Source organism: Lemur catta, chromosome 17 (assembly GCF_020740605.2).
Source record: "Lemur catta isolate mLemCat1 chromosome 17, mLemCat1.pri, whole genome shotgun sequence".
Classification (NCBI taxonomy): Eukaryota; Metazoa; Chordata; class Mammalia; order Primates; family Lemuridae; genus Lemur; species Lemur catta.
This window is the reverse complement of record NC_059144.1, coordinates 22,628,102-22,643,987: the sequence shown is the minus strand read 5'-3', so window position 1 is coordinate 22,643,987 and position 15,886 is coordinate 22,628,102. Positions and strand designations below refer to the sequence as shown.

Here is a 15,886-nt window from a genome sequence, read left to right as displayed (position 1 = left end):
AGACCTCATCTCTACTAAAAATAGAAAAATTAGCCGGGCATGGTGGCATGCACCTGTAGTCCCAGCTACTCGGGAGGCTGAGGTGGGAGGATCGCTTGAGCCCAGGAGTTTGAGGTTGCAGTGAGCTGTGATGAGGCCACTGTACTCTAGCCTGGGTGACAGAGCGAGACCCTGTCTCCAAAAAATAAATAAAAATAAACAATGAGGGAGAAAAAAAGAAAAAACTAATTCCTGTGGGAATGCATTGATGTATACCTGGACCAAAGAATAATAAACTAGTATGACTTATTTGATAAGTTAGCTTTAAAACATAATTCCAGAGGCTGAAGTTCAATTTAGTCATTCATATAATAAGTAATTATTCATTCAATATTCACTGCATAAGCAAAGACCTAAACAAGACAGTTTCCTGCTTTTATAAAATTTAGTTCAGTAGAGGGGACATTATAGACAAAGTAACACAGAAGAAGGCTCAGAGTGTTGAGTATTGTGAAGAGATAATATGGAGGCCCAGAAAGAAATTCATAGGGGAAGGGGGACAACTAAAATATTCCTGTGGTACAGGAATCAGCAACCTATGGCTCATTAAGCTATTCAGAATAGCAACAGCTGTGGCCATATGGCTCTAGTGGCCCAACTTTAGCCAACAGCAGTAAGAAAAACAGATTCATTAAGAGAAGAGCTGCTGCATAACTGCCTGGCAGTCAGACAAGGCTTGAGCCGACCAGGGGATATCACTGGTGATCATTAAATGGGATGAATGGAGAATGCCAACACCAGCTTATGCCCACCATGTGCTGCCACAGAACTGGGTAGTAAGCACTTGAGGGCATGTGGGAACACTCAGCAGGATAAATAGCTTAAAGGCTGCTGATCTCACTCTGGGCAGCTGTGATATTGTGAAATAGGTATTTGGTCTTCCACCTGTTTCCTGCCATACAACTCTGAAAATCCTTAGAATCTCCACAGTGATATCTTTTTGTATGCTAATGAGTTGGCTGATGGCTGACAGCCCACAGGCAGGTTCAGGATGGAGGGTGGTCCCCAGAAAGTCCAAGGCAGGATTAGAGGGTTGAAACTTCCAGCCCCACCTACCAACCTCCAGGGAGGGGAGAGGGGCTAAATAAAGGTTAAGTCGATCACCAGCGGCCAATGATTTAATCAATTGTGCCCCTGTAATGAAGCTTCCACAAAACCCCAAAAGGATTGGGTCCAGAGAGCTGCCAGACAGCTGAACAAGTGGAGGTCCCTGGAGGGTGGTGCTCTGAGCCCCTTCCCAAATGCCTTCCCTTAGGCATCTCCTCATCTGCATCCTTTATTATATCCTTCATAATAAACTGATAAACATAAGTAAGTGTTTCCTGAGTTCTGTGAGCTGCTTTAGCAAATTAATTGAACCTAAGAAGGAGGTTGTGGGAACCCCAATTTATAGCTGATCGGTCAGAAGCACAGGTGAAACAACCTAGAGCTTGCAACTGGCACCAGAAATGGTGAACAGTCTTGTGGATGGAGCATTCAACCTGTGGGATCTGACACTATTTCCAGGTAGATAGTGTTAGAATTGAACTGAGTTGGAGGACACCCAGCTGGTGTCCACTGCAGAATTAATTGCTTGCTTGGTTTGTGAGGAAAAATCCCTACACATCTGGTCACATAGTGTTCTGTGTCGATTATCGCTGAGTGATAGAATACAAAAAACACTTTGTTTGTTTTCCCCTGTGTTACAAAGCAGCTAAGACAGCAAGAAGGAATGACAATGAAAAAAATGAAAAAGGAACCAAAGAGGATAATTATAAGGAGAGTTCAATACTGAATCCAAAAGAGATGATGATGATGACAGCAGCTAAAACTTTAATACATGCTGTCATCTTAGAATGAACAGAAATGCCAATGGTCTGTTGTCCCAGGGAAAGGCATGTAAATGTCAACAAAGATACCTAAAGGCAAACCCATGTCCACTGTGTTTCCTTATACATGCAGTTCCTTCAAACACACGAGAATTTTAAAAAACCCTCAGCCCAGATTCCCAGTAGGCAACCATAATCTCCATGATATAGTCTCAAAGACTATAATTTTATACGTAGAGCAGTAAGCACATGATACCAACAGACAGCATAGGAGTGTTTGAAAATAATTACAATAAATAAAAGTAAAACATAGTTGAAGATTTCCCATTTAGCTCCCACACTGCACATGGAAAGATCTCCAAAACACATTGTTGAGTGAAAAAAAAACGTTTCACATAAGTACATAAAGAATGACATCATATATAATAAAACACACACACAAAACCAATACTACATATTTTCTACAGATAACACAGGAAAAAAGTCTTAAAAGATATACACCAAACTGGAAACAGTGGTTACTGCTTGGAAAGAGGTAAATGGTCAGGATTCAGATTGATGATTAAAGAGATTTCAACCTTAGGTAAAACATTTTGAATTTTAAAGACATACAGATATGTAAAATAAAAACATGTCTCACATATGTGAAGGGAAAAAGCCAACATGCAGAACAGTGTGTACAGTATAAGCTGATTTGTGTTCTGTTAAAATAATACACATTTTTAAATTTGTATTTGTATTAAAAACGACTAGAAGGGCCATGTGCAGTGGCTCACGACTATAAATAATCCTAGCACTCTGAGAGACCAAGGCACGAGGATTGCTTGAGCTCAGGAGTTCGAGACCAGCCTAAGAGTGAGACCTCGCCTCCACAAAAAAATAGAAAATTTAGCCAGGTGTAGTGGCACACACCTGTAGTCCCAGCCAACTGGGAGGCTGAGGCAGGAGGATTGCTTGAGCCCAGGAGTTTGAGGTTGCTGTGAGCTATGATGATGTCACTGCACTCTAGCCAGGGTGACAGAGCAAGACCCGTCTCAAACAACAACAACTAGAAGGATACACATCAACTCTTAACAATGGTTATTTCTGGGGAGCTGGACTGGAGAAAAGACACTTGTTTTTTACATTAAACACTTTTTATTGTTTGAATTATATTCTATGAGCCTGTATAACTTTTTTTTTTACGTCCCCTCACCACCTCCCCAACCATATAACTTTTATAATACATTTATAAACTTTGTTTACTTCTCAGGCTACAGGGAGAACTTCACTCTGTGATGAAAATAACTGAAATTAACCCATTTCATGAGACATCTGATGGGTCTGCTGTGGATGTTCCCAGACTGGAAGGCAATGAAATGAGAAATAACAAGGAACTAAAAGCTACCAAAACATAGTCTAGATACACAAAACACATATGATACACAAAAGGAAGATTATTATTTACGTAACCAACTGTATTCTAATGTTTGGTTTTATTTTTCTATTGTCATCACATTCCATGTGACACATATATATATACACACACATATACACACTATATATATATATATATATTCTCCTTTCTCAGGCTAATTATTAAATACACTAATGTACATTTTCAGTAGACATCTAGTCAAAGTCTTCCAGGTTGCTAGTGATCAAGGAGCTTGCTTTTTAGTTCCTGAAGACAGTGCAGGCCCCATGCCAGGGTCCTTCCATCAGAACCAGTCCAAAGAAGGACTTGTTCAAATACTGAATTGGTGTCAAAAGTACAGTATCCTTAAACTGGATTATAATTTGATACCCTCATTCACCAAATCCATCCCTCCTATCACCATGATTTGGGCTTTATATTCCCATCTCCATACACAGGACGTCTTCACACTGACAAATCACAATAATGTGTAGAAACACACAAAGTATCTGTGGCACGTCAGTCTCCACAGAGGTAGAAAAGATGACTGTAGCTCAACTGCCACTTGACATTAGGCAGCATTTTACAGAAATCTAAAAGCAAGGACATTCTAGAACAGATAAAACCCCAAACTCAAGTGAGACAATCACTCACTGGAGTTGTCTGGGATGAGAATCTGATAGCACTCACTTACCCCCATGACTCTGCCACGCTGCTCAACGTCCTCCCACATAAAGTGAACTATGATACGACACATGTATTTCCCAGTCCGGCCTTCCTGCTTCATTCGGACTAGACACATCCTGGGTGGGAAGAAGACATGGAGAGAGTCACTGGCTGTTTGTATTTTTCACATCACACATTTCCATTGAGGGTCTACTCATCTAAGAGTGACTTTAGCAAAGGGCACCAACCAAATTGAAAAACTGGAAGTGACCTTATTAAAAAAAAAAAAACCTTTATTGAGGCACAATATAGTACTATAAAGTATATAAGTGTTATGTGTTGTGTTGATGTTTATATACTATAAAGTATATAAGTGTTATGTGTTATGTGTTGATGAATTTTTACATGTTACATATACACCCATGTAAGTATTACCCAGATCAAGATACACATTATTTATAGCACTCTGGGAGGCCGACGTGGGAAGATTGCTTGAACTCAGGAGTTTGAGAACAGCCTGAGTAAGAGCGAGACTCCCATCTCTAGAAAAAATAGAAAAATCAACCAGGCACAGTGGCACACATCTGTAGTCCCAGCTACTCAGGAGGCTGAGACAGGAGGATCGCTTGAGCCCAGGAATTTGAGGTTGTAGTAAGCTATGCTGATGCCACTGTACTCCAGCCTGGGCAACAGAGACTCCATCTCAAAAAAAAAAAAAAAAAAAAATACACACACACACACACACACAAACACACACACACACATTATTTAGAGTACCTGAGAAGGCTCCCTGATACATGTAAGGGACCACCATTAATTGTTAGAAGATAAGCAAGTCTGAATCCTTCATTTTACTGATGAAAATAGGAGTCACAAAGGAAGAAAGTAATCTGCCCAACACCACAAAGTAGTCTATAAAGCTGGGTATAGAACTGTGCTGTCCAATACAGCAGCCACTAGCTACCTGTGGCTATTGAGCACTTTTTTTTTTTTTTTTTTTTTGACAGAGTCTCACTCTGTTGCCCAGGCTAGAGTGCCATGGCATCAGCCTAGCTCACAGCAACCTCAAACTCCTGGGCTCAAGCAATCCTACTGCCTCAGCCTCCCGAGTAGCTGGGACTACAGGCATGCACCACCATGCCCGGCTAATTTTTTCTATATATATTTTTAGCTGTCCATATAATTTCTTTCTATTTTTAATAGAGACGAGGTCTCGCTCTTGCTCAGGCTTATCTCGAATTCCTGAGCTCAAACAATCCGCCCGCCTCGGCCTCCCAGAGTGCTAGGATTACAGGCGTGAGCCACTGCGCCTGGCCTTTTGAGCACTTTAAATATGGCTAGTCCAAACTGAGATGTGATACAAGTTTAAGGTTGCAAAGATTAGTTCAAGAAAAAGAATATAAAATATCTTATTAATTTTTTATATTGCTTTCATGTTGAAATAATATTTCAGATATATTGGGTTAAATAAAACCAATTATTAAAATTCATTTCATTTGTTCTTTACTTTTAAAAATGTAGATACTAGAATATTTTAAATCACATATATGGCTTGTATTATATTTGTTAGACAATACTTGTCCAGAACATAGAACACACCAAGTATTATGATTATGTTTATGTAATTATCATTGTTTCCCCTGCTAGAAAATGTAAGCATCATTGAAGGCAAAGATCAAGTCTGGTTTTTATCAATATTTTATTTACAAGGCTTAATAGTAGGCACTCATATATATTTGCTGAATAAATAAATGAATAAACATCACAGGGCCAAGCTTAGGGCCCTTTCCCCTATAAATATTGCCTCTAATCAGTCCAGAGGGCTTTCTGTTCAAGATCTCACATAACATAAGAATAAAGCCAGGTGCAGTGGCACAATAGTCCTAGCTACTCAGGAGGCTGAGGCAGGAGGATCAAGGCCAGCCTGGGCAACATGGCGAGACCCCATCTCTAAAAAAATAATAATAAAGACTACAAAAATTACATTGTATTTTATTAATTAATAAATATATTTAAGGATATAAGCAGGGTTACCAACTTTTCAAACTAGTTCCTAATCTCATTCTTATGACCATACTTATTTCTATTATCTCTCATTAAATAGTTATTAAGCAGCTACAATACGACTACTGAGCTAAAAGACAATACCTGCTATATTACAGAATATTCTATCTAAATTAACAATTCTATCTCCACACACAATTAATCCAGCCCATTAAAATCTACTGGTAATAGCATGGTACAGTGAAATGATTACAGCCTGGCCTGCCTCAACATCTCTGTTAATGACTAATATGGACAAAAGGAAATATACTAATCAAATTTGCAGATGACAAGAAGCTGAGCAGGAGAACAAATATGCTGGATTACCCAACCATAAACCAAAAATACTTCATCAAGCTGTTTCAATAGGTTGAATCTAACAAGATGAATTTGAACAGGGATAAACTTATGGCCCAGCACTTGGATCTAAAAGAACAACTGTAGAGGTATAAGATAAATAAGTCATGCCTACCTATGTGTGGAAAAGCCTTACAGGCTTAAGATGACAGTATATGCTCAATGGGAGTCAAGAGGATAATGATGTTGCCCCCCAAATTAATGTGATTTTAAATATAGTAACAAAACCATAATATCTTCAATGTGTAATGTGAGACTTTTGTTCTATTCAACACAGATCAGAATCTTCTTGGAATACTACTCAGAATTTTGAGCATTATATTTTAAGAGACAAGAGGAAGGGAAGAAAGACCAGAAAATATTTAACCTGGAGAAAAACAGGAAAATTGCCTTAAATATTGTAGAAAAGTGATTAGACTGTTTATCCAAGAGTTACAACCAATGGGCAGACCATAGAGGGAGAAATATTTATTCAAACTGAACAACACAACAAAAACTTTTTAACAGGGAAGTGTCTGAAGATTTGAATGATGGAATGGATGACCCCAAAAAGTAGAGAATTTGCCTGTTACTAAGAGGTGAATAAATCCTTGGTAGGAACTCAGCTATGTGACAGAAGGTTGACTACATGATCTCTACTGAGATTTGGTGATGTTGTGATTCCAGATCTGTAACCTCTGAACCCAGTTAGTGCCTAAGAAACAATACTTTGTGAAAATAATGAAACAAGTCACAGAAAAAGATTTGGCTACTTTATGTGATATAGGGCATACTCCAAGGTAGAAACAAACTGGGAAAGTTCAACAGTCCTTTTTCATATGACTTTTCTAAAAGTTAATCAAATCACTCGTGTCAGCCTTCTCACCTGAAAAGACGCTGTGTGTTTTGATGCTTAAGTGTCGTCAGAGGCCAATTCATCAACAGCAATAGTGAGGTAATGGAATTCTTCATTTATTTGAAAATTTTGTAGTTTGTTAATACACCTGCCCTCTGAGGTTTAAAAGGCACAGATTTTCTCAGACCATAAACTTTCTAACTATATAAACATGGGGTGAAGTGTTTTCTGTTTCACAGCACAACTTTTTCTACAACCCTTACAGATAATAGTCAGCTCAAATGGTTATCTAGTTGAAAAGATAAAGCAAAATGAAGACACTTTCAAGATGGTGACTAACAATTCACTCAATGAACATAAATTGAGCTCCTTATGGTTGGATGCTCTGGGGATTAGAGTCTTGATGATCCTGACCCCCAGGTAGGCTAGGCTAATGTGGGCATTTGTGTCTTAGTTTTTCACAAAAAAGTTTAAAAAGTAAAAAATAAAATAAAAATTTTTTTAAATAGAAAAAAATCTTATAGAATAAGGATAAAAAGAAAGAAAATATTTTTTGTACAACTGTACAATGTGTATTTTAAGCTAAATGTTATTACAAAAGAGCCAAAAAGTTTTTAAAAACTAAAAAGTTTATAAAATAAAGAAGTTATAGTAACCTAAGGTTAATTTATTATTGAAGAAAGAAAAATTTTTATACATTTAGTGTAACCTAAATTTATATAGTCTACAGTAGTGTATGGCAATGTCTTAGGCCTTCACATTCACTCACCACTCACTCACTGACTCACCCAGAGCAACTTCCAGTCCTGCAAGCTCCATTCAGGTAAGTGCCCTATACTGGTATACCATTTTTTATCTTTTATATCATATTTTTACTGTACCTTTTCTATGTTCAGATATACAAATACTTACCATTGTGTTACAACTGCCTACAGTATTCAGTATAGTAACATGCTGTACAGGTTTGTAACCTAGGAGCAATAGGCCATGCCATACATACATCCTAGGTGTGTAGTAGGCCATACCATCTAGGTTTGTGCAAGTACACTCTATGACATTTACACAACTACAAAATTGCCTAAAAATGCATTTCTCAGAATGCATCCCTGTCATTAAGTGACAAATAACTGTATTTACTTCAGTAGAACTACAGTATTCAGAATAATCTGATCCAGAAATACACACTAAAGATTGCCGCTGCCTTTTGAAAGACAAGCAACCAGCAAAGTTCGTTATAACCTACACCTAATTTTGCTGATTCTAACAGTTTAGAAAGTGTGAACTGAAGCCTGTAAATGAAAGGAGAGAAAATTCTAATTATTCCTAAAACACTGTACCTAATTAGTTCAACAGACCCTTGACTGATACAAAACACCATCAAATACAGTACGTCCTCAATGTCTCGATAGGTTCTTTGACTTAAAAGTTAATGACGTATAACAAAACCAATTTTACCCTAGGCTAACTGACATAAAATATGCCATATTTTACTCTATGGCATATTTCTGGTCATGAAAACATCACCAAACTTCTGAATAAAGACCCAAACACTTCTAATATTAAACATTGAAATAAATGTGAGCTATACATACATTTAAGAAAGATTAATAAAAACAAGTGAGATAATTATTTGCCCACTTATTCCAATTCCAGGGTTGCAGGTGTCCAGAGCCTATCCTGGCAGCTCAGGCCACAAGGCAGGGACCAGCCCTGGACAAGGACACCATTCTATGGCAGAGTGCACTCACACACACACCCACACTCACTCCAAATGGAACAATTCAGACATACTAATTCACCCAACGTGCATACCTTTGGGATGTGGGAGGAAACCAGAGGACCCAGAAAAAACCCACACAGACATGAGGAGAACATGCAAACTACACACAGACCGTGGCCTCAGCTGGGAATCGATTTTTTTTCTCATCAACATTATAATGAAACATTATTCAAAGACTTGCTGTATAAAGCTCTACAGCAAATTTCATCACACATAACTAAAGTTATAAAACCAAACCAAAGAATCAGTATTCCTATCAACAGGAAGTATACTGAAGATTCCATGAGTTCTACTAAGAAAATGAGTCTGATCCACAGGTCTGTCCAAACACCAGCACCATATTCTGCTAACTAAAAGCTCAACGACTTTTTGCCCTGAGTTTGTGAATCATATTCTTTAGGTAGTTAAGGACAGAAAAGTAGTCCTGTTGTGAAGAACTTCCGCGTTTATCCTTTTCAAGGGAAAAGCAGAGCTGAAGGCTGGACCCATATCTAAGATAGTCAGCTGCCTGGAATGTCCAGATAAGCAGCTGAATGCCAATTCTTAGGCCACCTGACCTTGAAGCCTATCACATTCAGTCTACTCCTTTCTTTGCTTAATAACTGTTTTTAATAGGTCATACATAAACGCAGTAATAAAAACTAAGTCTCCTTTCTATCCTCATCCCCAGCTAACCAGTTCTTCTCCCTAAGGCAACCACAGTTACTACTTTCTTAGGAATCCTTTTACATATAATCTACACATATACAAGTTAATTCTTTTTACATAAATGGTAGCTTCTTTTCTTCCCCTTTTTTCACAATGGTAGCATTCTACACACACTAGTCTTACATTAAGAAAATACATTATCTGCTATGAAAAGGATGAAAGTGAAGATATCTCAACTCCAACTCTGTGTTTCATACACAGATACCACAGTCACCCCAGTGAAATCTTTTTTGGACACAAGAGATAAGAGATTCCTAATTTATTTAACCATTGTTAGGTAACATCTGATCCAGGCTGAATTCAACTTAGTTAATAATTTTTCCTATTCTAAAAATGACTAAAAGGAAGAAAGCCCCCCAAAAACAAAAACAAAACGGCAACAACAAAAAAACCCTAAATAGCAAAAATGGACAAATGTTATAACTAACAGCTAATACAGCTATGTGCCAGGCACTAGGTTAAGTGATTTTGATGCACTATTTCATTTAATCTTTACAACAACTCTATGAGGCTGGTACTGTACCTTTACTGCCCTCATTTCACAGTTGAAAAAACTAAATCTTAGAAGAGTAACTTGCTCAAAGTTACAAACTTAGTAAGTGTTAAAGCTAAGATCTGAATCTAGACAATCTGACCCCTGGAGTTGTACTAAGGTTTGTGGGTTTTTGCCTCCTTTAATGACTAGAACAAACCCTCCAGAATCCACTTATTCTACTTTTCATTCAACCCTCACATGATCAGTAATTTAAGTTTCAAAACTAGCATCACATTAGAAATAGCATATCAGAAAGAAAAAGACTGGCTAACTTGAGGCAAGCATACCTATAAAAACAAAATGTAACTGCTGACAGTCTAACAGGAAAGGAAGAAACTAAAAAATGCCTTTAAAACAGGCTGGGCGTGGTGGCTCGTGCCTGTAATCCTAGCACACTCTGGGAGGCCCATGCGGGAGGATTGCTTGAGCTCAGGAGTTTGAGACCAGCCTGAGCAAGAGCAAGACCTCGTCTCTACTAAAAGTAGAAAAATTAGCCAGGCACTGTGGCATGCACCTATAGTCTCAGCTACCCAGGAGGCTGGGGCAGGAAGATGGCTTGAGCCCAGAAGTTTGACGTTGCTGTGAGCTATGACAACACCACTGCGCTCTAGCGGGGTCAGTAGAGCGAAACTCTACCTTAAAAAAAAAAAAAAAAAAAAACCCAAAACTTTATCTAAAATAGACACATAAAAAATAGCACAGGATCGAAATTCAACAGGACAGAGTACACCTACCCAGAGCAACTCAAAGATGATAGTCTAGCAAAACACAGTTAAGAGTTGTCAGGACATCCCAAATCATTTAGAAAAGGTTAAAGTATATTGAATGGTGAAAGAAAGAAAAATGAATAAAACAAATTCTAAATGGTTAACAAAAACAATTACTTTAAGATCCTGGTACCCACTGCAAAACAAAGCCAACACTTGTCACAGACTCTAACTATACAACAATAATGTTTGCATCATTAAGTAAGCTATTCCATAAACGGTTTGTTTCAATTCACGTTGTAGATGCATTCCTCATATTAAACACCTAAATTAAATGTTGACAGGACAAATTACATTTTGGCACTGATTCAAAATCATAATTTCAGAGCTCTGTTGGGGGAAGGGGGAACCAAGAAGAGCAGGCGGTGGGGTGGAGGAGAAGACACACTTCCATGCTAAAACATAATAAAAACTGCCCTTAAGAATGCAAAATAAACTTCAAAAAGAAGCAATCTAGTAATAAAAAAAATCTCACATGAAATAATTCATTTAATCATTCATTTAACCAGTATTTACTAAGAACCTACTCTGAATATAGACTTAATCTGCGCATAAAATACTACTGTCTGTTTAGGAACAACTCAAGTTGCTCCTCCCAAGTTTGATGATGTTCTTAAACCCACAATTTATTATCGAGGTTTTAAGGCTCACAGTACAATCCTTGTCTCTCAGTGATTCCAGTGGCTCATAAATAACACTGATCTCTTTTACATATAAGGAAGGCAAATAACCCAGCTAGCAAAGTAAAGAAAAAAAGGAGTGTCCAAGCCTTAGTCTGAGGGCTCTCTAATATCTCTAAAAGGCAAGCACAGAGACAGGGAATGAAGGAAGAAAAACTCACTGACTAGGAATCTCAAATAATAAACGGCTGAAGATATCAATTCTGCCTTATGGCAAATAATAATATGATTACTACCATTTATTAAGTCCTCTAATATGAGACTTGTCACTGTAAGATGCATTTGTATTCATTCTCTCTCTCAATCTAATGATCATTTATCCATTATAACTGTCCCCATTTCACAGAAAACTGATGCTCTGAGGAAGTTAAGTAACTTAAGGATGCACAGTGGAGAAGAGAGGAGCTGGAATGAAGCCTGAGTTCCCCTCTTTTACCCCCAAGCCACAGGGTTTCCCACACTATTTCTCCCATTCCGTGACAGCACAGCACCCAGAACCTCTTCCTGCTAAATGAGACAAGTAGGAAGATAACAACACTATCTGCAGAGCTAAAAGTAACAGGAGAGTTTCCTACCCATGATTTCCTCCTCTTAGCCTAAACCTGGGAGGGAAGAATTCCTGTTATTCCTGATGCTGACCTCCTGCCATGTATTGGCAGCTCTGAGCATCCTGTCTCGCTCGCTGCGTTTGGGCATTCTGACAATGCCAGTTGTGTTTTGGCTTTGTTTCTACCACATGGTACTTTATAAGCTGCTTAAAGTGGATCTGATTTTGAATTCAATGAAGACTAGTGGGCACTGGGGCAGGTTTGTCACTCTAGCTGCTATAAAGGAATCCCAAAGAGGACTCTCATGCAGGTTGTTTCCCTTCCTCTGTCACCAGCTGAGGCCAAGAAAGCACAGCCTAGATGGCCACACTAATGTCCCAGCAGTGTGCTAATGAATGAGTTTATTGATCTGAGAGCTGGCAGGCTGACCCTTTCCCAGGGCTGTGTACATGGCTAGCTCCACCTGGTTTCCCAAATTCCCTCCCCATGAAGCCTAACCCTTCTGATGGGAGAATGAGGGTCACAGGACAGTCTGTGGGCAGACAGACGAGTGGGGTGAGGTCTTTCTGAAGCCGTAACACCCGACAATGAGCCTCCTCCAAGAGCTGGACCTGGCCTGTGGCTTGCCTGTCAAATCCACTATAAAGAACAAGCTCCTGGGTAGCAGGTACTAGTGCACTTAGGTTATGCAATGTTGGAAAATGCTGCTGCACAGGCCTTTGGTTTGGGCAATAAAGCTAAATGTGTGGGTGTTTGAACAGTGCAACTCTGGCTGGAGGAAGGAGAAAGAGGATGTGCACATGGCCAGGGCTCACCATATATAGCAGGTCTGGAGCTGCTGGAATCCGGCAGGAGCCCGAATGCCCTACAGCTACATCAAAACTGCTGTGGTAGTTTTAAAGAGAACCTATTGCAGAGGCCACCAGTGTCTGCCAGGGCAGTTCTCTGGCTGGACTGAGACTGGCACCAGTATGCTTTCCAAGCCCTTCCCACCTCCACACTTTATTTCCTTCTTTCCCAAAAACTTCTTCCCCTCAGCTTATAAAAACATCCCAGTGTTCCCCCCATCTTAAAATACAAAACAACAAAATGCTTTGCCTCCATCATGTTTCTCCCTCTAGTATCACCTTATCTTTTTTTATCATTCGAAACTTCTTAAAAAGTAGTTTACAACACCTTATTCCTCCTCCCCCTCAGTAACTCCTCAACCCCATGTCCTCTGGTTCCAGCCCCAGAATGCCAATGCCATTGCTTTCCTTGACCATCCCCAGGCAACTCCCTTCCCCTGTGCTCCCATATAATTTGTGTATCACCCTGTGCTACTTTCAGGTTTACCTGTTGCCTCTCCCAAGACACAGATAGCGAGTGCCATGAAACGCAGTGCCCATCATATAGTTAGTTGCTCAGTAAATGTTTTCTATGCTGTTCATATTGGGAGGGAAAAACCACCATTCCCCCAACCACCAAACAGGACACTCAGAAAGGAAACAAAATGTTGCAGAAGGAGCAGTTCATATAGTGTTGGATTTGTGTTGGATCCTCCACTGCAGACTAAGTGGCCTGTGACAAATCCTTTAAAATTGCCAAAACCATCTCCCTATTTGTAAAATGAGGGAACTGGACTAGATCTGTGATTTTTAAACTTTGTTCTGAGTTTCCTTGTAGCTACTTAAGCTCTCTTTTCAGTGTGCACGTTTTGAAGATATGAAGTGAGCAGGTCATTTTCACTTCCTTCAACCCAAGTAGCAATCTTTGTACATTATGGCTAAGCATATTTCATTTTTAAAAAGGATTCTGCTGGTGAAAAGTTTGAAAACCACTAGATCCTGGAATACTTTTTCATCCATTCTTTCACTTGCTAACTTCTACTCATCCTTCAGGTATCAGTGTAAATGTCACCTCTTCAGTGAAGCCCTCTCTGACTGAACCACTCCCCAAGTAAATTAGGTACTCCTCTTCCACACACAGCCTTATAGCTCATCTCATGGCACCTATCACAGTTGTTATTTTATTAATGATTTGTTAAACATCCCTATTCTCACTCAAGCCCTATGAGGGCAGGGAACAAATCTGCTGCACAGAATAGGTTTGATTAGGGAATAAATGCTATAATTTTATGAATCCATGTTTAAGAATAAGCAGGTACTTAAGTAATAGTATTAATATTAAATAGTATTATTAATAAGTATTTGATTAGTTACTTTGGTAGTTATAATTACTAATGAGGAAAGCACCTCAATACTTTGAGTTAGCCAGACCAGGCACCTGAATTTCCCCTCCACCACATCCTAACTAGTTCTTTGGGCAAGTTCTCCAACTTCCCTAAGCTCCTGACCTCTCATATATAAAAATAAAGTACTTGTGAGAAAATATATGTAAATAAATAAACAATAATATATATAAAGCACCAAGTAGTAATTATATTTATGATATACCTGGCTTTAAAATAATCTTTAAAAATACAAACTACATTTTACTCCCTCTCTACCCAACATCTACCCCAGGTATGTTCTAATTTCATTTGTTCCATTCCATTCTATAAAGTTAATTTCTACATTGAGAAGGTACTAGTGCTCTATGACAACTTTAAAAGGGGGTCTCTACAACTCAATTAATGCTTATAATGCCAACATAAATCCCAACTACATAAATCTCACCACCCAGAGAAGCTTAAGTAGGGGCAGAGTTTTGCCACTCTCACCTGATCAACTGGCAGAGGCCAGCCTCTTCAAATTGCCATGGGAGCCATGTCAGATTTGAGGCCATTTAATAAACATTTACTGATGCACATCAAATCATCACATTGTACATCTTAAATATATGCAATTTTGTCAATTAAATATTTAAAATAAAAATAAAGAAGTTTGTTGTATTTAAACTTTTATTAAAATTTCTAATAAAGTTGTTTTTCACTAAAAAAAAAATTTACAAACTATACAAACTAAGAGTAAGACATGGCACTGACGGGAAGCCATGAGATGCAAAGACAATGAAACTAATTCTTGCTGTCAATAATTCACCATTCACAAGGAGACTGATACAAAAACAATGAAATATAAAAATGTTATGTGATGGCCAGGTGGCTCATACCTATAATCCTAGCACTCTGGGAGGCTGAAGCAGGAGGATCACTTGAGCTCAGGAGTTTGAGGTTGCAGTGAGCTACAATGACGCCACTGCACCCCACCCAGGGCAACAGAGTGAGACTTTGTCTTTAAAAAAAAAAAATGTTATGTGACAAGTGCTATAACAGAGGTATGCAAAATACTAAGGTAACACAGAAGAGGAACTAACACTGCCTTCAGAGGGAAGGAAAGGCTTCAAAGAAGACATAATATACAATGTACGAATTGGATATCGAAGCATAAATAGGAGTTTGTCAGGTAAAGAGGAAGGGCCTTCTACCTAAACTTTTGTACCCCAACAATATGCTGAAATAATAATTTTTTAAAAAAGTAAAAAAAAAAAAATATTTTATACAAATAAACACAGATTTTGTGAGCTTAAAAAAAAAAAAAGAGGAAGGGGCTTCTAGACTCGAAGAAATTTTGTATAGAAGGCAATATTTCTACCACATAGTTTTGCTTTTTTTTTTTTTTTTTTTTGAGTCAGAGTCTTGCTCTGTTGCCCAGGCTAGAGTGCCATGGTGTCAGCCTAGCTCACAGCAACCTCAAACTCCTGGGCTCAAGCAATCCTCCTGCCTCAGCCTTCTCAGTAGCTGGGA

General features: G+C 38.6%; 1 protein-coding gene across 1 annotated transcript in view; it reads right to left on the bottom strand.

Moving 5' to 3' along the window:
- Positions 1–15,886, bottom strand: part of LOC123622399 (ubiquinol-cytochrome-c reductase complex assembly factor 1) — a 100,875-nt gene that overhangs the window by 42,354 nt on the left and 42,635 nt on the right. Inside the window, exon 7 of the mRNA XM_045528731.1 lies at positions 3,938–4,046. Within this exon, the coding sequence (XP_045384687.1) occupies positions 3,938–4,046 (109 nt within the window). The remainder of the gene's footprint in view (positions 1–3,937; positions 4,047–15,886) is intronic.